The 27,479-nt window shown below is 42.1% G+C and overlaps 1 protein-coding gene across 1 annotated transcript in view; it reads right to left on the minus strand.

Moving 5' to 3' along the window:
• The window catches only part of LRP10 (LDL receptor related protein 10), a 240,997-nt gene that overhangs the window by 124,202 nt on the left and 89,316 nt on the right, over positions 1–27,479 (minus strand). Inside the window, exon 3 of the mRNA XM_085650709.1 lies at positions 1,477–1,606. Coding sequence (XP_085506835.1) covers positions 1,477–1,606 — 130 coding nt within the window. The remainder of the gene's footprint in view (positions 1–1,476; positions 1,607–27,479) is intronic.

The raw sequence follows: 27,479 nt of genomic DNA on the forward strand, positions 1-27,479 counted from the left end.
CGAAAGTCCTGATGGCTTAAGGGTCTGGTTTCTAAGAACTCGTTGTGACGTGGGGATGGATGGATGTAGGTTGCCATGCCTGTATTTAAATAGCATGGCTAATGCCTAAATAAGGACAGGGATTCTATGCCTAAATAAGGGCAATGCGAAATTGTGCCTGTACAAGGACATGATTCAGGGAAACCTATGTACGGGCATCTAAATCGAAACACTTTATTCAGAGATATCACAACTACCTTTATAGAGGCTGCAACTTCATCTTCATCTTCCTGATGATCATCTTCTACATTTGAATCCCAAACGTTATCCATTCTATTTTGTTTTTTTTAAACAACTTTATTGGGATTTTCATGTGGGGGTACATCATAATACACATCACATTGAACATTTAATTATTCAGAGAACGCAGGATACAATTCAGGCATTGTGCGCCATCTGTTCAAATTGTAGTGTTGTCCATGATATATTACAATAATATCCCAAGGCCGCTAAGAAGGCCACCATTCTATCACAGTGACGTTATCCATTCTCTAAAGCATACTCGCATCATGCAGTTATCCATCCATTACCACCACTCACAAACACATTAAAAACATTCATGTACACACAAAACTAGTGCAACATAGATCAAACCAAACAGGGAGATTGGGTGTCACATGCACTCCGTTTGGCCTACCAGCTATTGCTATTCTGAGATACACACAACCACTGTGAGCAGGGGGTAGATGGACAGGCAAGAGTCAAATAGAAGAGAAGTAAAGAAACTCTGAGGTGCCAAGGATAAGTTGCTTTTTCTTAAGATGGTATGTGGACTTAAATAAAAAAATTAAAAAAGCCACAGGCACAATCTATGTATACAAATAGATCCCAATCACATCATAAACATGAAGTAAGAGAGGTCAAAACATGCCTATAAAAGTGCAACAGTCTGAGTCGAAGCAAATAGAAAGGGAAGAGTATAGTCTTGAATGGTGGTCATTCTTCCCGAGGAAATCTGTTAGTCTGAGGTTGCAAGTCTAAAAGCACTTTTCTGTGGGCATGTGGCTTGGATCAATGGTGATGATGATAATTGTGCTTGTAGCTGCTACCTTTAGTTTCACAGAGATCTGAGGAATAGTTTATGGAACACACAGTTTCAAAATCTGGAGATGGAGTGGAGATTCAGTTTCAAGACGTAGAACTAATATTTGAAAACATTTAGAGTGGTAGAAACATGCCAAAATTACTGAGCCTTGATATGCTCATCCTTTTTGGTGGAAAGTACCTACTTCCAGGAACTAAAACACGAACAGAAATATGCTGTCACAATTATCTAAAATAAATGAATGTGTTCCCTTTTTGTGTGAACCATACAACAAGTGGAAGTAATTTCCACTATAATCATTTGCTAGGTTGAACTACCCCAAAAGAAATCAATAAAACAGCTTTCAATATATATTCCAGGTAACAAATACTGCTGTATGCTGAATAACTTACGGCATTTGGATTCTCTGTTGGGAAATCCTCTACTGGTGGGATAACACCTTGTGCAATCAGCTGACCATAGGAGGGTGGAGCCTGCTGTTGGACGATCTCAGCATCCATGCTGGACAACGGGGCAAAGATGCTGCAAAAGAAGTGAATAGATTGCTAAATACTGTGGTAGTTTTTAGGAGTGGCTGCTTGGACTTTCCTTTCCAATGGATAATTACATTACTAATGCTGCATTGCTTTCAGCAAACGATAAACTTTTTTTTCTTTTTTTTTTTAAATACACAAATTACCCTCTCACTTCCCGGATTTGGAGAGATTATGGGGAGATGCTATATAGTATAGAAAAAAAGAGAAGCTTATTAAGATCCACCTACAGAGCTTATTGTAAAACCCCTTTCCCTGATTTAATCAGCCTTGAATTACCTCATGGCACCACCATAAATTTGATCGTAATGGTTACTGATGCTCTAATTCTTCTTATCCAGCTTGGATGGCTAGGCCCACATTTTACAGCGCTAATGTTAAATATCCAAATTGTCTTTTAAGAGCAGGGCAAGTCGGTATCTTTTTTTCTAAATTCCCAGTTTGGAATTTTTTAGACCAAATATTGGATGATTAAGGCATTTAGAGGAGAGGCAAATTATTTTTAAGATGATGCGAACTATCAATGGCAACCATTTTAGTGATTTAGAGGCGACAAAGATACGATTTCTTTGCCTCAGGCCAGTGATAGATCCAGTGGCACCATTTGGTGTTCCTTGAAGCTCACCCAGTTGGCAAAATGAATGTACAGAATACATGGCACTGCAGTAATCCAGACAGAATAAAAGTTTAGACCCCTGATTTTTTTCTGATAGCACTAGAATAACAAGTCTGATTCTTTTGGAATGGAAATTACACCTGCTCAATACTGCACCCACCTGTGCCACCACGGAGGCACTGGCATAAAAAATGCAGTTGAGGGCTTTGGCCTTCTCTGCTGTTTGAGAGGAGACGTAAAAGGATTTTTGGTCGAGCAATGGGATTAAGAATAGTCTCAATTTGTGCCGAATGATGATCATCTTCGTGTATTACGATGAAGACAGTGGAATTTCCGACCTGGATATTGTCAACCGAACAGTTGCTGAAGGTGTAAAAGTGTGGAGCACCCAGCAGAGAATTGTACGTAAACTGGGAGTCATTAGCATAAGATTGTATGTACATCTGTATTTCCCTTGAAGAGATTGAAAAGTGGGCCCAAGTACAAATTCAAGAGAAATCCTGACACAGCAGACCCATGTGTGTCCTCACAGTCTAGTTTGCTGATGCAGACCCTAATATACCCTGTAGACCTCAGGTGTATAAAAGGAGCAGAAGCATCTTGCTGTTTTCTGTGAGGCATCTGCCACAGTAGTTAACAACCCTACACGCATCCAGTGGACCATTGTGTCAAATGCTGTAGACAGATATAAAATTACAAGCACAGCAGCTGTGCCCTCAATGATGAAATGAAAGACCAAGCCGTCTCACTGCTATAGTAGGGATGATGGATATTTAAGAAGGCTTTGAGCTTATGGGTGGCTGACTTTTTAGAAAGGTTTTTCCTCAGTAAACGAAGATGTCAAGATCAAATAAAGCAGCAAGTGAGATACCCGAGCCAGGAGCAAACACTAGCATGTCAGTCCTATTGCTTAATACATCTAATACCTGGTGTGACACGAATGACGTTTTCTTATGGGGCAGGACCTGCCCTGCCTGTTTTCTTGCTTGCTTTGACACAAGAATTTCCTACAGCTGTTGACAGCAGATTGGTGATAGGGTAAAAGTTGATCAGTTCTGAGCTGGAAAGGCTGTCCTTCAAAAGAGGGGTCACCAAGCCTTCTTTAAGCCGGTCAGGCACCCGAAATTTACAGATGGAGACATTGAGGAGATGGCTAATAAGGGGAAAACAGCAAGGTATCAGCAACCTGGCTGGTGTTCCTGACCACTCCTACCTACAACAGGGTGGATGTAGGAATCTGAGGTAGTCATCAAAATGTTTGGTGGGGCAGCCAAACAGGAGACTCTCCTACCATGAGACCCTTTTAGACACGGAGACAATCACCAGTCACCTATTCAAGATTATTTCTGGAGGGAAATAGAGGGAAACAAGAATATATATATATATATCTAATAGCTCATAACAGAACAGTAATGAAAGATACACGTGGAAACTACATTTCCCCTTTCTTTATATGTACCAACTTAACTGTACAGCTGATGCATTACTGCATGTAATACAGTCTGAGATAAGTGGGCTAGTTTTCCAATCTTTCTGTGGACCCAAGTGTGGCACTGAAATTGTGAAAATAACTGAATTTGCTAACACAAATTCAGTCCGGATTAGTAGAACTATTGCAATTTGAAAACAGTGAACTCACAAAGCCACAACTATGGAAGTGTGTAAACTGGGTGTGCAAAACATGCAGGCCTTACAAGAGGGGTTTCTCCCATGGGAAATAATGTTCTCTGTATAGAATAAAATAAAGAAGCACACACTTGCAAAGACGACATTGCTGGATGTATTGCGTTATAGCATGTGGCATTAGCATATTAGGGTGAGACACTCTAAACAGAGCCAGCAGGAGTGGAAAGAGAGGGCTATTCCTGTAAAGTACTCCCTCTTGAAGTTCAATGCAAGCACTGGAGTGGAGATGGAAGAATGTATCCAACCAGTCATTAGTGATGAGAGATGAATACTCTACTGGGCTTAGCCAAGATGCGACTGAAACGCTCACCAACCAGTGGCTGATAGATGCTAGTGAAAGAAAGCCAACTGATGAAAGGAGAGGACTCAAAGAGGTGTCCAAAGCAAAAACTAAAAATGTAAGGAGCCCCTTAAACATAAATCCATCATCACGGGGTAACCTTAGGGTTAGGCATACACTGGAAAATCTAAAACGTCTATAGACTGCATGCACACTCATGTTTAACTTTGTAAACATCCCAGTAAATCTATACAAATCATACAAGGAAACCTACAATTCAAGATTTCTGTATATTTAATTGATTTTCTGTGATCCAGGCATTTAGTTAATTAATCTATCATTTATAAATGTTGAGTGAAGGACAGGTCCAATGTCGCATACTGTTTTAATCAATAGAGTCTGTTTACTTTCAAGTGGCAGTGAGAGCAAAGAAGCCATTACCTTATGGGCAGTCAGGGAAGAGGACCCTGCACTCCTCTGGAATGAGCAGAGGTGGACAGGTTTTTTGTTGGGTTTTTTTGTTGCATATTTATATAGCGCGAACTCGACCCGAAGGTATTGGAGCGCTTTACATAGCACCGTATTTACATTACACATTCAGGGACGGGGAGATTAAGTGATTTGCCCAGAATCACAGGATGTGGACGCGACCTCGAGGTTCGAACCCTGGTTTCCTGCACTAGAGGCGGCAGCGCAGCCGACGGACCACATCCTCTCCCAAGGGTGCAAGCTTCGATGAGAACAGGGAAACCTGAACTACTTTTAATATAAATGAATGAATGAATTTGATAGCATATCCAGCTCTTATCTGCTGGTTTTTAAAACTGCCTTTCTATGTGAGGTTTTTGTCAATTATTTTTTTTAAGTGCATATCATGTACAATTCTTTAGTTTGTATCACATTTATTTAGATTCATTCTATACATGGATTAGTAACGTTCTTTTAATGCAAACGCCGCATTTCACTTTTCCTTTAAAAGGTTTCCAGTATTTTCACTTTATGACCGTACTGGAACTACCCTGCCTCCTGTCCTTAGCCCCACTATATATACACACATTAACTCTTCTTCCGATTCTTAATAAAATTTGTCATTGAATATAGTCCCCTGACTCAAACAGCGGTGTCCCCACAATTCCTGCCTTTTTGACTTGTGTCATATCTTGGACAAGAGCAATTCATATACTGCACCGCTTTTTGTGGTTTTTCTCCTGCTTCGTTTGTCTTTGAAGGCTGTTTTTCTATATTGGTTGAAGCCCGGAACACTAGCAAATGCAGAAAGATTTCTCAATTGTTAAATGCTGGAATGAAAGTCCTCTGCACTGCTGTGCTCTCCTGTCTGGTCAGTATTTGTATAGGTCTCTACTGAAAGCTTTAGCAGTCAGGGAGACTTGCCGTTACCAATAATTTAACTTATACTAAGATTGGCCTTTGACTCTACCCCTTTACTCATTTTTTGATGGCTTCGCTATCTGTTGAAGTTAACTGCAAATATCTAAAAATGCTGATATCTTGCAATTTTTACTTATTCAATGTCTTAATCCAGACGACAAAGGGAGAAAATCACGTAAATACAATTTCATTTTTCTTTACGTATTTAACTTTGCTTAATGAATAGACAATCTACAGTCAGCCGCATATAAAAAATATACACATTTTGCACAATCACTTAATACAGCTATATAAACATATTTCTGAAGATTAAAAACTTCTTAACCCAGACATACTTTTCATTCACACTTAACTAATCGTTCATGGTAAGAGGAGACATTGTAGGGCAGTGCGACCTATTTATTTTCAGTCTATTAAACAAATGGTTTTATTCCATTTCCTTCAACCATTTCTAAAATAAATATCGAGTATGTATACAGCTTGGCTGCTTTATAGGCTTGATCACGTTATAGATGCAATCCTCTGGCTTTCGTATGCACTTACAATTTCAAGGATTTCCAATAAGAAGGTTTTTTCTTCATTAATTACTTCTTGGCAGCAGGAGGCCTTGTTGATATTTGCAAAGGATAACCATTGTCACTATGTTACATAACTGAAAAGTACCCAATGTAGGCAGTAAAACAGCGTAATTATTACTGATCAGAATTTGAAGACAGGCATCAGTTATATGGCAAACAATACATCCCTGTGAGTGTTACAATGGAAAAATAAACCTGGTGGTTCAGATGAGTAAGAATCATCTCAGCAATCAGAAAAAAGGTCAGCGATAAAATACACACACTTACAACAAAGTGTATCTTCTGAGAACATTTAGTTCAGTCTGATCAAGTCATGCACTTGTGTGCCCCTTACATATGCATACAGACAACAGCGAGACCTACTGGCTTTGACAATGCTTGTTCTAGTTTAGCTTAAGTTCTTCCTTCAGTGAAGGAGAAAATTAACCAAGTTCAACTTAAGTTGAACCTCCTTTTTCTTCGTCATTAATCGTAAAACAGTACTTTGGTAACAGAGGAACGCCCCAAGTGTTTCCAGATTCTGAGAAAGCTATTGGTTACTCAACATAGGTGAAGATGTGACTGGCAGCGGTAAACAGCATTTCTAGAAGCCTGGATTCGCATGGAAAAGATGCCTACTGCCATTCCCAGAGAAAGGTTCAATCAGCCTACATAACTGGAGTCCTTACCATCAGGGAGTGAGGCAGTATGACGATGGAGTGAGGGGAAGGTGTACTTTTGGATACCAGATTTGAATGCAACATCCACTTGAGCCTCACATTATGGTGGCTTTCCTTTGGGGAAGCTAGCGTTGCCCATGGTAGTCAAGCAAGTCTCCACATTTTCTCTCATGTTCCAATGCCTGATATCTTTTCTAATTGATGGATGTGGGGAGGAGGGAGTCGTAAGCTTATACCTTTATTCAGAGCAGGCCACCTCCTGCTCGAGTGAAATCTCACAATCCCCTTCTTACTTTGCTGCTGCAGGTCTTCATGCACCAGGAGCAGATGCAGAGCTCTAGCTTGTATACGAGATCACAAACCACTTTGATCTGTCCTAACTGGTTCACATTGTAATTCTTGACTCGGGCCCAGAGAACGGTGCAGGGCATGATGATGTACATTTTCAATATTTAAGCAGTGGTTGACCTTATAAAGCACACCCCTTGCTGGTCTGGCTTCCTGCCTTATCCTCACGAGCATACATACTGGCCCTTTCCAACAGCATTTCCTAACTAATTAGGACCATGCGGGCCTGCTCACTAAGTTTAGGGAAGACAACTCACCAGGAGTGAAACTTATGCCACGTTGCTGCTCTTACTATTTACTGATCCTCACTCTGAAACTCCTGCTTGAAGCCTTGCTCCTGTGTCCCGCAGAGAGGCAGAAGGGCCAATTTCATATATGAGTAGTTGGACTTAGGTCAACTCCTCCTGAGGGGTTAACACCAGGAAGACCTGTCTAAGGTTCAGCGGACTTGAGACCCTGCATGGCAAGTGCCAACAGACCAGCCCAGGAGCAACAAATTACCCTATGGCCAGCTGACCAGCAATTTATCTTCATTGTGAAACATTCCCTATTTTAAAAGAGTTGGTGAGCATGCACCAGCTGGGTCTATTCTGTTAGTAGCTGGACCTAGTCTTGAATATACAACTGCTTTTGAACCATCTTTCACTTCAATATAAAAAGATTTGAAGTACACCTATACATTCAAGAGTGTCTGCATCGTTTTCTCTTTCCTAACGTTTTATCGACCTTGTAACCAAAGAGGTGTTAACGTTTGAATTGCTTACCTACCAGGTGTTGCTGGATATCAAGACTAACACCTGAAATGCGCTATGCTGGTGTTAACACACCAAGAGTCTGTATCTACCACATCTTATATGCATTTTATACTTCTGTGTTTGATACTGTGTTCCCCTTTTGCTCAAGTTCCGGTGCTCTTTGAGGATCAGGAGGCTATTCTAGAGGTTGTGCCTCCCAGTGACGTCTGTCATATTGGCTTAGTAGCACTTGAGATCTGGCAGTACACCACTGAATAACTCCTCAAAACTTCACACTTTTGCATGCAGTATCTTTTTACTTGCCTTGTCTGGTGGCGGTACGTCTCTGGGCCTAGCATGAAAGGAATGGAATGTTCTACTTTTAAAAAAATGAGTACATGGCCCCTGATTAACAATGGACCTGGATTCAAAATTTTCTATTCCCCCTAGGTGCGACCATCCTGGTGTTTCAAACAGTGTGTGCTTTTAAGCAATCTTTAGCATTGGCAGAAACTGATGAGTTTTTTTTAGGTTAGAACAGGATAATTTTCTATTTCGAGATCTTCCTCCTCTTCCAGTCCGAAACAGGTTAGTTTCCTCTGGTGGAAGATATTCTAAAATTATATTCAGCTGTGTTCTTCATCTATACAATATCCTTTATAAGCATCATCCAGCTCTCATCCTTTTTCTGGGTCCTAATTATGTCTGACCTAGATCTACAGACTTCGAGTTTGCCTGTATGAGGTGAATGCATTGGTGTCTGAACTGGTGCTCTCTTTGGTATGGGAAAGGCCCTCAGCTCTGGAGAGAAGGCTTTCTAAAAAGTCATTCTCGTGTCTTTCTTGCAGTGTCGAAGTCCAACTTCTCAGGGAACTTCCTGCAATGTGACATGTGTCAGGACAAAGTCCATCTTTCGTTGCCCTATGTCTGGTGACTGTTCTTTAGTATGTGTCTCCTCCTCCGCTTGGGACCTTGAGTCAGAGGTTTTTCACGGCATTCAGGAGTTCTAAAGTTGTATGCACTCAGACTTCGAGACTTACTATCAAGACAGATATTCATCAAAATCGCAATGTGCTATGTGACTCAAAGTCAGTCTGCTTTTGAGGCCATACCTCGTCCTAGAGTAAAGACTAAAGTCATGAACGATCCTCTAGCTGTTGGTTCCCATTGGTTTTATCTACTGTTGGCTATGTGCCTGTCCTTCATAAGATACAGTCTTTGCCCTAGGCAGTATGGATTTATAGGGAGTTCTGGTGAGTACTCTTCTTCAGGGTCGTGCCCTCTTTTTGGGCAGAGAAAAGCTACTCTCCATGTTGGCATGTATGACACCCGACTGATGAATATCCCCACTTGCTCGTATTCAGGAATTCCAGACATCTTCAAATGCACTTTAAGTGACTCTGTTGAGTGTAGGAAGCTGGCTCTGTATATACTATACCAAAATGAGATATAGTGTGCACAGAATCCAGTGGAACCCCAAAGGTAGGCAGAGGTAAAAGTAGACAGCACCTTACTCTCCATTTGTGGTAGTGTGGGCGAGCAGTAAATCTTTAACAGAGGGTAGTGTTAAGCATTTGTTGTACACACTCAATCTGCAATTGATGTCACACACTCAAAGACTGAACTCAGACCAATTTTGTTTGTATAAAAACATTATTTTTAAGTTATTTTATTTCTAGAACCAAGCCAAGCGTGGCACAGGTAAGTGAAATAAATGCTTTCCAAACTCGTATGCAGTGTTTTACAATTGAATGCTGGTTCAAATGCAGATGATTGAAATACAGGTAAGTTAAAATGTCAAAATTACTTTTCAGATTACTTTTTAAGTAACTTTTTCTACTCCGTTTGATATGCCTAGATATCACACTGGGTCATTTCATAGAGAAAAGGTAAGTAAAATAAGTTCTGCACAGTTGTAGTTTTTCAGGTTTTCATACAAATAAACTCCACATTTAGAATATGTTTCAAAGGAAAACATTCAATGTATTCCTATTGAGAGAAATGAAGTTATCGGTTAACAGGTAACTACTCGTTCTTTGGGGTTGAGTTTCGGGGGTTAGAACAAGTTCCCCCAGGGTCAAGGGTGCACTCTCAAAGTACCCTCAGCGACACTAGGGCAGTCGGGTGCAGAGGCCCAATGTTATCCAATGGGGGACAGGGGGCCACCGGTTGGGGGTTGCTTACGAGCAGGTCTCAGGGTTGAGGGAGCAAAGCTCCTGCTGTTTGGCTCAGGGCAAAGAGAGATCAGAGTTAGCACCCAAAGTACACCTGCAGCAGAGGCTGGGTGCTGTTTTGGCGTCAGGTGCCCTGTTGGTGTCAATGGGGATTCTCTGGTTTTGACAGACTGCAGGCTTGGGGACGAAGATCTTCCTGAGGTGACCACTGGTTGGAGAGGTAAGTTGGGATGCCTGGGGATGCTGGGACACCGTTGGTTGAGCCACCCAAGGCAGTGAGACTTCGGGTTCAGGGGTGTCTTTAGGCGTCGGGTTTTCCTACCAGTTGCGGTCGGGGGGAATCCTCCAGAAAGACTGCAGGCATCGTGCAAACAGTCGAGGCAGGTCAGAGATCACTAGATCTCCGGACAGGAACGCCGGAGAGACCTCTTCGTGCTGATGGGACACTCAAACTCAGGCTGTGGGCACCGGGTGCAGAGTGGCGCAGACTTGCGGATTTGACCAGAGCCGGTGTCCGTGGGTGAGCAAATCAGGTGCTCCCGGGAAACAGTCTTCTGTGGAAGGCAGGGCAGGTCCTCAGGGTTATGGAGGCTACTGGCTGCAGGACATACCAGGATTTTGCTTCTGCAGGCCGGTAGGACTGGGGCCAAGTCAGTGGGCGTCCTCCTTTTCTTAGCTTCAGCATGGCTTTTCGGTCCTCTTTTTCTTCTTGGTCGGTTCTTGTCTGAAGAGGCAAGGTTCAGGGGTGCCCCTAAATACTAGATTTAGGGGTTTTACAGGTAAGTAAAGGTTGAGACCAATTTGTCCCTTCCTTGGGGTGGGTACACCCCCTATTATCCCACCCTCCAGTGGGAGGGGGGCATATCCCTCACTCTGGTTGGCTGGGTCCCCCCCATCAGCAAGATGGAAGGAACTGAGAGTTGCGCTGCATCTCGCCTCCCCCACCTGAGGGGTGGGGTTGGCAAAGATGGAGACACCTCCCTTCCTCACTCGGTTTTCCCGCCGGTTCTCCCGCCTAAAGTGGGGGTCAGAACCGGTGGGGGGCAGTTCCTGGAAGCAGAAAAAAGGCCTGTGGAAGCTCACAAAGGCGGCAAGCCTCTTCGTGGACCCTGCCCATCCTGGGGAAGGAGGCTTGGCACCTCGTCCCAGGATGTGCATTGTTTCAGACCCCCGAGAGCAGCAGGCTCTCGACCCAGGAGTCCAGAAAGATGTCTGGTGGCGACAGCTGGTGAGCAGCCACTCAACCTGGACACTCGTGGTAGGTGGTTTTTCAGGGGGCATCTTTAAGATGCCCTGTGTGTGCAAATTGTATTAAATCCCACACTGGCATCAGGGTGGGTTCAATGTGCTGAGAAGTTTGATACCAAACTTCTCAGCTTTCAGTGTAGCCATTATGGTGCTGAGGAGATAGTAATGACAAACTCCCAGCATCATATACTCTTAATGGCATTACTGCACTTACACTGTAGGGGTACAAGGCTCATTCACCTGTACCCTCACCGCTGGTATAGTACACCCAGCTAGAGGGGTGGCTGATCTATGCCAGGGCAGTGGGTTGTAGGCATGGCACGCAGGGATGTGTGCCATGTCGACTCTTAAATTTGTTCTGCACCAAAACACGCAGGCTGCAAAGGCAGTGTGTGTGTAAAGGTACAGGGCCTCTAAGGGTGGCACAATAGGTGCTGCAGCCCTAAGAAGCCATCCCTCGCTACTGTTCCCTTGGTACCTGTGGTACCATATACAAGGGGCTGACCTGTGGCCAGAGTGCCAACTGGGTTTTGTTTTCAATGCAGTTTTAGGGAAAGAACATAGGCCCTGGGTACCTGTTTGGCCGGAGCCCAGGGCACAATCAAAGTACATCAGCAGTTTAGCAAAACGTGGGGGCAGCCATGAAAAAAGAGGGCACATTGAGTCATTGTGGAATCCTGTGTCCCCATCATTGCCTACATCTCTGAGCTGCTGTCATGAATGTAGAGATGTAATAGAAGGTTGGTGTGCAGGCTGGAGTGGAAGCTAGGGTTTAGGGACAGTTGGGGAGAGAGGATGGAGCTGTGACAGAAGTTACCTGCTGATTTTGTAACCTAAAGGCCCAACTTGCAACAAAAAACTTACTTCCCACCTGAGTGGCTCGAGGCGACTGAATGAAGACCTTGTCCTCCAACCACAATATTTTGGCAATGACAAACAGAATAGTCGCAAAGGATGGGTTCCTGCACATAACAGGTTAATCAATGAAAGTCACTCTCAGCCACAAAGACGACGATGTTTTGACCCATATGTTACAGATGGGGCATCGTCATGACCAACAATTAAAAACTGAGAACAACTAATCCGAGGTGCTGAAAACACTCAAGTACATATAATGGCAGGATAGGACAAAAGTACTGAAACGAAGGTTGGGTGACTGGGAAAAAAAAGGCAGTCCAAGGTGTAGGCTGGAGTCCCGTGAGCAACAATGCAATTTCAAAATTGAGAAAAACCGAGTGAATGCAATGGTGACACACTCGTGATGAATTCAATTAATTGAAAAGAAAGAAATGAGCTTTGCCTCGCACAGTCAACCGCTCGGTCAGAATAGCGAAGTAGCAACGCAGAGAGGAATAAATAAGAGCCAGATGTACCAAAAAGTCAGTTTATGATTTCCCAATTGCTAATTTTGTGCGATTCACAATTAGGAAATTGCAAATACCCATGTACTGAAGTATTTGAGACACAGTTTGCAATTCCAATCGGGTCGCAAAAAGACCTACCTCATAAATATTCATGAGGTAGGTCTCACTTGGGAATGGCCTGTACTCACAAGGGTGGTGACCTGCTGGGGTCAGCAGACCACCATATTTGTAATTGCGGTTTAAATAAACCAATTTGTTTTGTAATGCAGGAAAACAGCTTTTCATTTTTATTTTTGAAATGCAACCTATCTTAATTTTTTAATATTAGGCAGTGGTCTGTGGGACCACGGTCTGCTCTTAAATGTCAGCGCCCACATTTTTTGGGGACCCCTTCCCATTTGCAAATGGGTTGCCACCAACTTGAAGGGGATTATCACTGCTAATGTTTTGTGACCGCATTCCTGGTTGTAAAACATTCTTACATACAAGGGCGACGCACTTAACACGCCCCTTCCTATTAGGGACTCGCAAACCCTATTTTGCGAGTCGGTAATAGGTAACTGACTCGCAAAATAGGCCCATTATTATGAAGCAGAGAAATCACAATGGAAATCTGCTTGGTGGGAATCCATTTCAATAAGACAGACCAAAAAGAAAAACTTCCCAAGACCTGCAATTAATTGAACTAGGAAAATCTCAAAGCTGGGTTTGTTAGACTATCAAAGAGGTCTGGTAGGGACATGAATTTTGTATTTTCTTTATAGATATGTAGGGGCAGAGTTGTGAGAGATGTTGAGCTTGAGGGTCACATTTAAAATCGATGTACTTCCTCATCCTAATTAGCGAATGTTTTTAAAGACAGTCACATATGAGATGAAATATTACTCTGACAAGAGTATTCTGAAATTTAGGCGATTCAATGCTTTTTGTGGGAGGCCCAGACACGCTGAGATGACAATCTAGGTGTGATTGAACAAATGTATTTGTCACAATCTTTTGGGAAAAATTAGACAAAAGACACAATGAGTCTCAATGCCTGAATTTGCAGGAAGCAAAATTTTGTTAAATTCAAGATCTGTTTGTCAAGAATTATATGGAGTTGATCTGGACCTCTAGATTACAAATCGGTTGGGACGCAATCGCCTATTTTTGCTATTCAAAAGGGAGAATTCCAAAGATTGATGGGTTTGAAAACAGGGAGGATTTTGTCTTTTGACGGGTTGAGTTTTAGGAAATTGTGCAGTTCATCCGTGAAGCAATGGTTGCTAGTATGGCAGGAGACTCAAGGCTGAATTCGAGGGGGTCTTCCTTTAGATTGATGACAATTTAGGTGTCATCTGCCAAGAAATGTTTTGACATTAAATTAAACAGCTAAATATAACAAGCCTTGGCAAAGCCAACAGGTCTCGCCTGTGCAAGATCTATCGGATTTTCAATATTTTTAGCCATGCTGTACCAAAGCTCACCTGCTGTGAGGCATAGCTGAAAGTGTCAAAAATAAATAAAAATGCTATGACTCAGTCAAGACAGGCCACATCATAGCGCTTAAAAATATATATTTTTTAAAAAAGTATAAACTTTCAACCAAGCTGCACAGCAGCCATGCAGCTGTACAACAAGACTTAAAAAACATTAAAAAGCCAATAGATTATCAATTTAGCTTTGTCAATGTTTTCTATGGCATGCTGCAGCATGGTTGAAAGTAAAGCAAAAAGCACTGTACACCAGCCAGTGTTGACTGCGTCATAGCACTTTTTACCATTTATTTATTTTACTTTAGATATGTTGCTGTACAATTGGCTAAAAAATGATTGACAAAGTCAATAGAGCTCTTGTGTGCGAGACCGAATAGTTTTGCCAATGCTTGCTTTTCCTGCCGGCGGGCTCGGTTCATTCATTAGGTCGATAGATTTTCTCTATATATCGATTTAGCTGTAATGTCTTCCTAGCCATGACGATGATTCATTGCCCCCTGAAATGGATCAGTGAACTACATCAGGTCATCCGAAGGTCGATGTCCACCAGCGGCCCCATAAAATCAGGGAGGCAAACCTGCTGGATCTAGAAGACAGAAAGGTAATAAATACATTTCCGGCTTGGCAAAAGTCACCTCGTCTGCTTTTATCACTGATCTCAGTTGATCACGTGCAAGGAGTTGAAGCTGTTTGCATTCTGGTATCTCTGTTGTTCCAATGCATTTTCAATACAAGACTACAAGTACCGGGGTAAATAAAGCAACAGTGTAGAAAGAGCCACACACAGCACAAACCGAGCCAATTCAAACTCAGCATTTTATTTGCAGGAGTGTCTGTTCAATAAGCACACTTTTCATGTTATCTGCTCGTTTTGGGGTTTGAGATCGTGATAAACAAGAACAAATCACCCCAAGATGGCGATGCGCGTCTTTAAGTGTACATGAATATCCTACTCAATATTTCATATGTAAAATTGTTTAACTTAAGGCCTAATGCACTCTCTTTATTACAATTGTAAAATTGTATGCGATAAGAAACGTGAAACAAAGATGCTATTTAGTCCAAGATGGTTGCTTTAATTCGAATCAGTAGTACTTTCAGTCACAAGTTTTGTTTTCAGGAGCATGTATAGTTTTGCTTATCCCATTATTCCACAGTACTTCATGTACCAGAATGCAATGTAACAGTAAAGAACTGCCTGTGCTACTCACAGCTGAACTGGGAAAACTAGAAATCCCTTCCATTCCTCATAAGTGCCTTGGAATCTGCATGTGAACTCACCCGGTAATGGGGTCTCCACTATAATTTGTTTGTCCTACCAAAATGTGTCTCATACAATTTACTCTGCCTGAGCCCTTTTGTTTCATGTTGTACGTCCTTCCCACTAAGTTGGATACAGGCTTGTGTCCCACTTTGTTTCTTGCTGAACTTTGTGTATATTTAAGCAACTATATATTTAAAACAACTGTTCGGCTGGACAGCTATAAAATATAGTACTTATTGGGTCTACATTTATTGTTTGCTCTCATTAATCCTTGTCTAGGGACCACTGTCTTTAGAAATAACTGATTACCCAAGGTCCCTGACCAACTTTATTTGGGTTCCCTTGTTCTTCATAACATGTGAACTCACCTGTGGCACAGGTCATGCCCGACACACCTCTGGCATTGCTCTTGTTCCAAGCACAGACGGAAAAGAGGAACATGCGGAGTGGAAGACACAAAAGTACATGGGTGAGCGAGGGCAACAGGAGTGCAGTTGGGGGCCAACAGGCACATGGGTTACATCTTTGTATTTTGTTTTAGGATTTATTGCATTACATATGGCTGATGACATATCCAAAACACTTTAACCAGACATGAAAAAACCCCACAATATTTTAACACAAGGATGGAATGAAGACTGGTATGAAGGTTTTACCAGTTTGATAATTTCTAGTGAGCAATGGATAAAAACATGAACAGAAGACTGGAGAGGTGTGATGAGGGGAACAGATGCCGAACGAGGGTCATTTAAAGCCTTTATAAACTGTAACTAACAGTGGGATCGATTTTAACATCTAGGGGCCAATAAACAACGAAGAGGGCTGGCATCTCAGTGCTCGTCCTCTCTTCGCTGGTTCTCCTTTCTTCCTTCGCCTCCCGGTGAGCTACTGTGGGTCTGCCAGTTGTTTGTTCACTGCATCGTTGACCATGGCCCCGCCGATTGACTCTTCCTTTCTGGACCTTGGCTTTGCTGCGATTCACGGACTGCCTGCGCCGCCTCACTGGGACTGCTTCTGGGACACGTGGCCGCCCGCCTTCCTTCAGCAGCAAAGAATTAGGCGAGAATGCGATGAGGAGATCTGGCTTTGGCCTGCAGGCCGGTCCGTTGCTGTTGCTGCCTGGCATCCCGCTGGCACCTAGTCCGGGGCTTCAACAGAGTTGTGTGGTTCGTGTCTTCCCCCGTCAGAGCCACCCCAAGAGTGCCGCGACGCGGCTTTCCTGATCTCAGAGTTGGTTTCCCTCGGCCGCCTGACCCCCATGGCCGCCTTTTCCTTTACGAGGCTGCTGCCTGAGCTCCCTCGTCTTCGCTGTTATCACCGGACTGCCGATGTGTCGTGGGTGTTCAACGGCCTTCTGACTTCCTTGACTATAGATCTGGGAGCTGCCCCAACTCAACTCTACTCGTGGGGTATTTTTTTTTTCTTTTTTGGAATATTTATTTAACCCGATTTGTGTTTACCTGCAATTGCCGCCATTTTTGTTTGCGAGGTACCTGGGGTCTTTGAAGCTGAAACCGACATCTTACGGTCTCGTCATTCCCCCGACCGACTCATGCATCAGATCAGCGCCTTGTTTCACCTTACTATTGTCTGTGATCGGATCTGCCTTCTACCCCTCTCTCTCTTCACCATCTACCCTCTCATATTCTCGTTTTTCTATTCTTTGTAACGTCCTAGTTTACAGATGTAAATTGTTTCTGATGTAACCTTGTAACAATATGTAACTCTCATGTAAAGCGCTCTGATACCTCCGGGTCTAGCCAGCGCTATATAAAACTCATCAAATAAATAAATAAAGAAAGAAAGAAAGAAAGAAAGAAAGAAAGAAAGAAAGATCCTAATTCCCCACAGTCCTAAGGGACCGGTGTCTGCATATCATACTCACTGCTGACAGGAAATCATGCAAACGTTCAACACAAGGATTACACACCTTACCATCCCTCGAAGCTCGAATCACTTAGAACCGACAAAGAAACAGTTTTTTTTATTTTTTCAACACAAGCCTGGGTATAAAGTGCAAGGGCAAAGGAGTATTTCTAAATTCAAATATTTCTGTTATTTTAAGGCGTGAATTACAATTTAGGACTATACAATACATTTAGCTTAAGAGTCCAATTAATACCCGATTTATAAAACAGGAAGAAGGAGAATGTGGATGCTACTTGGCTCTGGAATCTATAATCTTTACTGTTCTAGAATACATTGCAGTGTCGGTTAAGTAGTATTTTTTTGTGAGAAGGTCAAACCAAGGATCTAATGGACCAGTTTTCAAAACTGTTCTTGGAGTAGCAAGGAAGAGGTGGGTTGTTTAACTAAATATCCAATGTGGAGGACAAGATCTTTTCTCTTTTTCTATCATGGGATCTTCTTTCATACTCTTAAATATTAATCTATAGCAAGTAAATCCCTCAACTTTGAAGGTGGGTGTATTTGGAATATTTACGGAGAAAACACTGAGGACTCAGTAATTCAAACAAGCTACTCAGAGACCTGCCCCACCATACGGTTTATTTTGGAATCAGTTTCAATACACATTTTAGGGTTTGGCAAATTAAGGAAACAGTGGCCACATGTATATTATGTGTTGTGCACTTTGGTTTTTCTTGCTTATGTGCCCCTCACTGCATTCATTTTCCATTTTCTATATTCACACATTTATGCATCTTTTACTCAGCATTTCATTGCACACAATAACGCACTGCTCTGCTAGCGCACCAATAGCTCATATATTATGTATCAATAACGATTTGTAAGGTATATTAGCTTTAAGCAAATGTGCAACAAAATTCATATGCCAATTTGTGCATTTTACACCACAAACGAATATGGATGATTTTTTTCAAAATTATGCTGAAATAGTATTTAAGCCTGATGCAAAAGCCTTTCAGTGAAGAAAACACCCTCAGATTTGCCAGAGAAAGAATGAGCTTTTTAAGCATTGCAGATGATCCAGATGAAAGCCAAAAACTAGCTTGGCTAGTGTCAGTGAACGCCTTCACAGTGGCAGGCTGCAACCTCGACTCTCAAAGCAAATCTCAGTAGCAGAATGGAAAAAGTCCCAATGAAAGAGGTAGGTCCGTGTCAAAAACCACATAGGAAACTCGTAGAGGCACACTGGCTTGAACAGGTTCAGCTCCGCAATACACTCCATCCCCAACACAGGAGGTATGTAGGTTACACTCCTCCGGACTCAGGTTGGGGAGTTGGTCTAAAAGTGCACTTGTCAAATAATGTTGGGTGTCAAAAAATTGGACTGTATATTAAAAGTCAATTAAAAGAATTTGTCAATATAGCCCACTTTATAGGCTGCATAAATATTTTTAATTATACGAAAAACTAAAGAAGATCTATTTGAAGGAAGTGTCCTGAGATCTCCCACATGGGTTGGAATGTGCAGTACTTAAGATTATCATTGGAGATCCCCTGCAGCAGAACCTGCAAAAACAACAGGCTCTGGCACTGAGCTTTCCCGGAAGAGGTCCATTAGTATTCTGATAAACAGCAGCAAGTATGGATGGCTTCTCACTATTGTGAAATAAACCCTCTAAAGATTGAGTTCTTGTTGATATTGCCCCACACACATGTTCAAGCTTGGCTAGATTAGCTCACTGATGGAGCAGGTAAGGCAAAATTTTGTATACCTCCTCTAATTGCATGAAATTAATTACGTTATCATTCTAATTTTTATTTGCAATAACCTATTTGCAGTGAAAATGTATTAATCAACTTTTTGCACCTTGATAAACACGAGATACACGTGGGACTAAAATGCTAATTGCATGGCAGAACAACTAATTAATTATGGTACGCAAACTAATCATAAGATTGTGGTGAAATAGAAAATTGCATGATTTTTGTTGCTTTGTGATTGTTCGTGCTTTCAAAATCATCAAATGGTAAGTATTATCGCTTTAAATGTTGCTGCAGCTAGGAAATTACTAATGTACATTGGGATTAGTGTGGGTTTAAACATCAGAATGTTCATTTCTATATATTAATTACGGTTATGTCTGTTTTTGCTTAAGTTGGCATTCGGGCCTACTAGGCCGCAGTAACCAAGATGGCGTTCTCTGAAGCAGATGCCACCATGTGAGCGTGATTATTTCTGTACATGTCCGGATGGCTCTGGAGATCACCAAATAACCCGAACTCTTGACACCGTGTTCCCTGTCAAGGATAGGGACTTGCTCGCCTGCCAACAGATGATTATGTGGGAACGGTGGAAAGGACAATAAAGAACCCGTGTAATACAACTTCTTCACCTTGGAAGAAGTTACATTCGCTGCTCTCGCCTGGGAGCCAAAACCGAAACTTAATAAAATTGTACCTTCCTATGCCAAGTCATCATGAAGAACCAGTTTTGTCCTGGGAAACTTAACCTACAGATAACCCCGAACTGTCCAACCAGAACATTTTCTCTGCCCCGGTCGCCAAATTTTGTATGAAGTAAGAGGAAAGAGGGTATAAAATGGCCCTCATCTGTCATTGGGAGAGAGCTCTTTGGGTTTTGTTCCTGACCGTTCGAGGCTTTGGTTTGCATTGGGCTTGTTGGAGTTTGGGAAACGAGATTTGCTGTGTATCATATAATTTGCCTGATGATTTGATCCCTCGGGGTGAATCAGACAGCCTGTCCTGGGGATTGTACCTGAGAATGCAGATAATTCTCCTTTAATCAGGAGCAGTCTTCAGTTGCAAATTGGTAATTAATTGACTGCGCTTTTCCTAAATTCATGTTTATTTACTAAAAGTTTTGATTTCTCTTTAAATAAAACTTAAATTTTCATTATGAGCTGTAGTGAATAAATGTAAACTTAAAGAAATGTATTAAGATAAACAAAATTGAAATAATAAGAAATTAGTTTGTGGTTCTTTAATTAATTACAGATAATACCAAATGTTTCCTAGGCTTTGTGTTTTAGCTGGTTCTAATTCACCATCAACCAGTCCAACTAATTGGTCCATCGACCAAGTGGTGGAGTGCCTTGATGTTCAGGTCAGGATTCTGAAGATGTACATGTATAAATTGTATATAATGTAAAGAAAATTAATCTTGATAGGTAATAAGGTACCCACATGTCCAGCGCTTTTCTCCTGTGTACAGATTCGAGTGAGATTTATTGAATGACGGGTGTGTGTTAGTGTTATGGGCCCCCTCCAACGAATGAGTGTATGCATGAGTTGTTGTGATTAAGAATCTGTGACATGGGGAGAATATGTAAATTGTGTCCTTTGTGCTGCTACAGCTCACCGATCTAGATTGTAAACTTTTTTATTAAAGTTTATACCAAATCTTCAAGCATCCAGATAAATACATAAATGTCTAACTCAGACTTCTATCATTCTAATCCTCTGTTGTCGCTGTGTTGCCGTCTACCGATTAGCCAGCCAGCGAGAAGCCGGACGGGAAGTGAAACGTGAGCAGAGCGCCGAGCCGAGACGTACACAGCCCGGGTCACTGATGGCTGACCAAGGATCAGGTCCGCGGGTCGTCAGGGAAGCACAAAGCACGAAGTGCTAAGTACGCTGAGATCCGACCCCGCCCCAGAGAACAATCAGAGGCTTCCCGGAGCTTCCCCGCAGCCTCCCCGTACTGCCAGATCCAGCTGGAGGTTCAGGGGGTCGGCAGGCAGGCAGGCGCGCTGCAGCAGAGACGCTGCAGCCGAGGCACCAACGAGCGCTAATGACCGCTGACGAGATCCGGGCATCATTATACGGGCCATCGGTCTCTAGCCCCGGAAAAGTGGGGAAGGGACCGACTTAGCCCAAAGAGAGGAGAAGAACCCCAGGCAGAACAGGGAAACGACTCCAGAAGGGGCAGGAGCAGATGAAGGGAAGCAGTCCTCTGACTGCCTGCTCCCACGACGAAAACGAAAATAAGAAAAAGGAAGGCCACCAGATAAAGTGCTCCTCAAAAGAACGGCTAGGCAGGCTGGGCGGGCAACCGGTACAACAGAGGTAAGTGTGTGCATGAGTGAGAGAATAACTGTAGTAACCCACCACCCCGCTAAGCATCTTTAAAACTGTGAATTGGCGGTATACAGGAGATAATTGCAGGGGGCAAAGTCAGAATTACGCCCCAAAGCAATATCTGAGCCTAGTAGCTCTGACATTAAAAGGACGATGGCCCCGAAAAGGAAGCAAAAACTACGCAAGGAAGCTTTTGAAGAAAGCCAAGGGAGGCGTGAGTTACGGGAGATGTCAAAGAAACTGGAAGAGAGCCAGGAAAGCCAGGCCTCCCCCGAGGATAATAGTAAGGGGTTACGAAAGAAGAGGAAAAACAAAAGAGCTACCAAACAAGCCCTGCAAGCCCAAAATGGTAGCACCTCAATATCCAACCTGAAAGGTAGCACTGCAGTCACTAAATCCATAAAGGACTTTGTAGGGAAACACTATAAAAACGGAGAGCAACCTATAATAAACTTGGAAACGGAGAAGGAGCACCGGACAGAGAATGCAATAAACTTGGAAACTGAGGAGGAGCACCGAGAAAGGAATGGGAGTCTTCCCAGAAGAAGAAATGGAGGATCCCCTGCCAATAAACCATTCTTTCTTGAGCAAAAACTTACAAATAGCAGCACCACGTCTTTCATCATCCCCAAAACTTTTTTGTTTTCAAACTTCGGAGAATGCAGGGCAATTGGGAAATGAAAGTCAGGGTCCAAGTTTCGTTTGGGAGGCTTCACACCACCAAGTATCGCAAAACTTAAATGGGCTAAAAAACGCAATCCAGCAGGACTCTCCAAGTACAGGAAGACAAGCTATCCCTGAGAGAAACAGTCTCTAGGACTCGGTCCTGTCAGCGTCACCCTCATCCTCCATGATGGACTTACTCTTGATGTTACAGAAAACCCTTCAGGGAATTCTAGAAGTAACAATGATGAATAATGGAGTCTTAAAATCACAAAAGCTGTCCCTAAAAAAGATTGAAAAGGAGCTGATAGGAATTAAAGGACAAATGCCACACATGTTAAAATCAGTAGTCACTCCCCAGCCCACAGAACAAAGTATAGTGAGTGAGACTGCAGAAGTACCAGATAACGTATATATATCCAAATGCCCAATGCTGATAAAAAGGAGATGTGAATATGTAAGGGTCCACACTAAAGGTAGAGCATGCAAGAAGCGGGCACCCAAAACAGCATTAAAGGGAAAAAGGAAAGAAAGAGAGGTAGTGGAAGAGCAAAGCCTAAATGCCTCTGCCCTGACTTTTGTACCCATTAGATCTCCGATAGCAGAGAACAAAAGAAATGCCCCAAGCGTTCAAAGGAAGAGCCAGAGTAGTAAGGGTTTAAATGAGGGATTATTAAAAAATAAATTTGCAAACCAGAGAGTAAACCCATCCCTAGGGGGACAAACCCAAAACTATCAGGAGGTATGTTAACCCACATGAAGCACCACATCCCCAAGTTCTAGAAGAATTGGATAGTAAAATGGGGCACACTGGGTGGGCAAATGGTAGACAGTTAAACCCAGAAACCCCCAAGAAAGGATTAGAGGTGGGCAATAACAAATGGGTGTACGTGGAACCGGCGCTATCAGGACAAAGGGGAAAGAAACTGAGGAAAATGAACCCATTAAATTGGGTGCAAATCCTGACTTCCTTCTCGAAATGCTCAAGCCTGAGTGGGATTGGCTCGAAAGATCTGAGACAGGTGGGCTTCATAGAAAATACAAATGGCAAGGAAATAACAAGAGTATTACTTTACTCTAATTTGGTAAAAATGGCCATTGAGAAAGCAGCGAGTGAGATACTCCATGTGGGAATAAGGTTAATCCCAGAGGGGGAACTAAAGAGAAATGCACAATCAGGAAGTAGTTTCCTAAAGTGCCATGCAGGCCTTGGGAGGAGACAGGTGATGCTACTGAGAGATAATGAAGAAGAGGGTAGCCGTCTGAACATAGTGGTAAATAACACAGTAAAGGAAGACTCATGGGGTAATTGGAGTCAAAGAAGCAACCTGGGAGAACCCTCCGAGAGGTATATGGAGGGAATGGCTGAAGATGGTGGTCTAAGTGAGGTAGAATAGGATGAGGGGGTGTCGCATATCCGAAGTCTCTTATCATGGAACATAAATGGCTTAGGCAATGAGATAAAACAAGAGCATATAAAGAAATTAGTAAATAAAGTGGAAATTACCTGTCTACAAGAGACTTGGGTATGCGACGAAACCCCTAACTTCGAGGGCTACTTTCAACTAAACCGACCGGCCAAGAAAAAAAGATTTGGTCGCCCATCGGGGGGAATTATGACTCTTATATCAACAAAAGTAATAAGAAATGTAACCTTACTAAAAGTAAAATGTAAATGGCTATTGGCATGCAGATTAGACCGCCTGACCTTGGATAAGAAATATGAAAATGTAACTGTTATAAATGTATACATGCAGTGGGATAATGCGGCAGAGTATGTAATTGAGATGGGGAATTTCAAAGAGGATATAGACTCTTTATTAGAAAACCATGCTTCAGACGTGTTGTTAATTATGGGGGATTTTAACCATAAACTGCACCCAAAAAAGGCCGATCTTTGGCACAGAGAACTGTTGGATGCATATGGAATCGACTATGCCTGTTTTCCAGCATGTGATCCCTCGAAACAGGATATGGAATTGGTAAACTATTTAGGGAGATAGGGTCTCTTTTGCCTAAATGGCAGATTTAAAACAGACTGCCCGGCAAAGAAGACCTTCAAAATAGGTTTACAAAACTGCGCAATTGATTATGTTTTTATGCTAGTCTGGAATTTCCCACTGGTTCGGGAGTTTAAGTTACACCAAAATGAAAGCAGCGACCACAATCCGTTGCAATTGACGGTATACGGGGGAAGGAGGGAACCTAGAGAAAAAGGGATCCCACAAGAAGTTGACTACCCCAAGCGTGCGACGACAAGACTGACAGAGGAGTATCAGGAAGAACTAAAGTCCTTTCAACTTAAGGTAGAACTGGGAGACTTAGGGAGTAAAAACTTGGAATGGTACGAGGAGAAGATAGTCCAAGTAGTACAGTGTCTCCGGATAGAACTAAAGAAGGATAAACGAAAGGGTACAATAATCCCGGTTAGCCGACTGAAATGGTTCTCCACCGACTGTCAAATTAACAAAAAAGGAGATAAGGACAGTATTAAGAAGCCAAAGAAAAAAGTTCAACCAAGAGAGGCAAAATTATCTTAAGCTGAAAACTGAGTTTAAAAAGATGGTTACTGATGCAAAAAGGTTGTATATAGAGAAATGTTGGGTAAATCTGCTAGAATCAATTAAAGCTAAAAATCTAAGACAATTTTGGAAACTGATAAAAGCAGCATCCGCTCCCACAGCAGGGGAAATGAAATGTGTCGTTAGTGAGACAGCCTGGGAGAAATACTTAAGGGAATTGTATGGTCCTCGAGAACTTTTAGGAGTCATAGAGCTCCAGCATTGGCAGGAAATATCGGAAGATTTCAAATTCGATTTTACCGAACAGAAAGTAGAAAATACAATAAGGAACCTGAAACTAACCCGTGCCGCAGGGCCAGACAACCTCCCAGCAATAATATTAAAGTCACAGATAAAATGGTGGGCAAGATTCTTCTCCCAGTTGTTCCAAATAATATTAGTAGAAGGCATAATGCCAATGAATTGGAAGGGCGCTGTAATCCGGCCAATCCATAAAAAAGGTAGCATGGACACGCCACAAAACTATAGATTGATTAACCTTCTAGATATAGGAGAAAAGGTACTTTCAAAAATCGTGTTAGACTAAATGCTTGGGTCGACGAGTTCTCAATCGTACCCATTGAACAGGGAGGATTCAGAGAGGGGCATTCGACAATAGATCATTGCTTTGCTCTATGGGCAATGGCGAGAAAGTCGACGGAACAAAACGGTAAGCTTTGTTGCTGTTTTGTTGACTTTCGAGCAGCATTCGATTCAGTAGACTGGGCCTGCCTCTGGGAAACTCATGAATAAAAATATACCTAAAGACCTGCTGGCTATAATAAAAGAACTACACCGAGGTAATTGGGCACAAGTAATCAAGGATACTGAGGGGTCATTAACGCCCAAAATACCTATTGAAAACGGCCTGAGACAGGGCTGCGTTTTGGCCCCACAGTTATTCTCTATATTTCTGTCTGATCTACCAGCCTGTCTAGAAGTTGAGGGTAGTGCTAGCCCATGAATGGATGGTAAAAAGGTGCCCTGCCTTTTATATGCGGACGACTTGGTAATAGTAGACCAGACTGAAATGGGCCACCAAAGAAAGCTGAAATCTTTTAGTGAATATTGTGCAAGGAAATTTTTAACAGTAAACTTGGACAAGACAAAAATTTTATGTTTTGGAAAAAATGTAATAAAGTTTAATTGGTTCTTAGGTGATCTTAAACTGGAATCTGTTAATGAATATCGCTACCTAGGGATGTGGGTTGATAAGACACTAAACTGGCATACACATCTAGAAGCCCAAAGAGCGAAAGCTCAAACATCAACTTCTCGTCTAAAAATGTTTAACCGTGATTACGGGGATATGTCTCACCGTCCGTTACTAAAGGCCTTCAGTGCAATGATACCTCCACAAGTACTCTATGGCGCAGAAATCCCTTATTTGAGTGGTAAAGGAGTCTGGGACCTGGAGGAAGGAAAATGCCTGAAAAACCTTCTGTCCCTGCCCCCATCATCAATGGTCCAAGCAATAAGAACTGAACTAGGAACAACTGCCTGGGGGGTACAATCACAAATAGCAGTGATTAGATTTTGGAAACGTTTGGAAATGAAAAAGGCCAGAAAGTAGCACAATGGTGTAGAAAAGAGATTGAATTTAGTTATCTAAAATGGGCAAAAACGTGCAGGAAGAAAATGGCGCAGGCTTGTGAGTGTATAATGGTGGTCATATGCCGAGAATCGCTACGAATAGAGTGCACAAAAAGTGATCTGAAGTTTAATGGGCAAGAAGTTTCTAGAAGAACTGACTTGGAATACCTGGCTAAGAAAAAAATCAGTAGAGTTTATGATGAGCTCCTGGTCTAAGGAAAACTGGTTCCCTTACTTGGACATCTTACCAAACCACTGGTATAGACAGAAGATATTAAGGATGCAAATTGGGATTCATCCGTGGCTGGTAAACAAAGAAACTAAATCGAAAATGTTGGACCATACAGGGTGCTGCAAGTGTAGGCTGGGCACAAAAGAGGATATAGTGCACATCCTGTTAGATTGCATAACTTTATTAGAACAGCGTAAACTAGGTCTGCGCCAAATATTTTTAAAATATGATATAAGAACACGGGCGGTTAATTTTCTCACGGAAATGCCCTCTATCGAAATCGCTCTAGGGAATTATATAGAGGTAGTACAAAGATTTCTAACAATATATGAGTAAAATTTTAGAAATTTTATAATAAATGAATTATATAGGTTGTCTAAGAGAAAAGGTTGATTTTAATATGATAATAATTCTTAAAGGGTAAGGACCATCCAAAGAAAGTGATGTTTTATTGGTACTTTCCTTTAAGACATGTATTCAGGGTACGGAAATGTTATACATTTGCTGAAGAATATTTTAATCTGTAATTATTTTGTTGCATGCTGTAGAATATTTTAAACCAGTAATTTTCCATTTGCACCTGTTTAAAGATTACGATCTAAATAAACATATTTTTGACTTGACATGACATAAATGTCAATGGTCATATAAGTTCCCTAGCATCAACCCAAAACTAATGAGTGGGGATAAAATCCTACATTCTTCAATCGGATTGCAAGTGGTGCATTAATTAGCCAATCTCAGTTAGACTATAGAAACAAGCTATTGTCAGGGATTCATAAGTTCTGTGGCCATTCACATCAAAGCCATACTGTAGTCCACCATTAAATATTTAGACCAAATCTTTACAGTCCTGATCTCTCTCTTTTATGACCTCAACATTGAAGCCAGAATGCTATTCACACTGGTATATTTTATAGAGCTCTCCGCCCTGGAGTGCCCAAGAACCGGACAAAAAACAAAAACTCTTTCTGGAGGCAACTATGTTCTTAAGAGCTCCGGCAACCTCCTACTAGAGGATTCAATTAAAA

Source organism: Triturus cristatus, chromosome 1_1, assembly GCF_964204655.1.
Source record: "Triturus cristatus chromosome 1_1, aTriCri1.1, whole genome shotgun sequence".
Taxonomy (NCBI): Eukaryota; Metazoa; Chordata; class Amphibia; order Caudata; family Salamandridae; genus Triturus; species Triturus cristatus.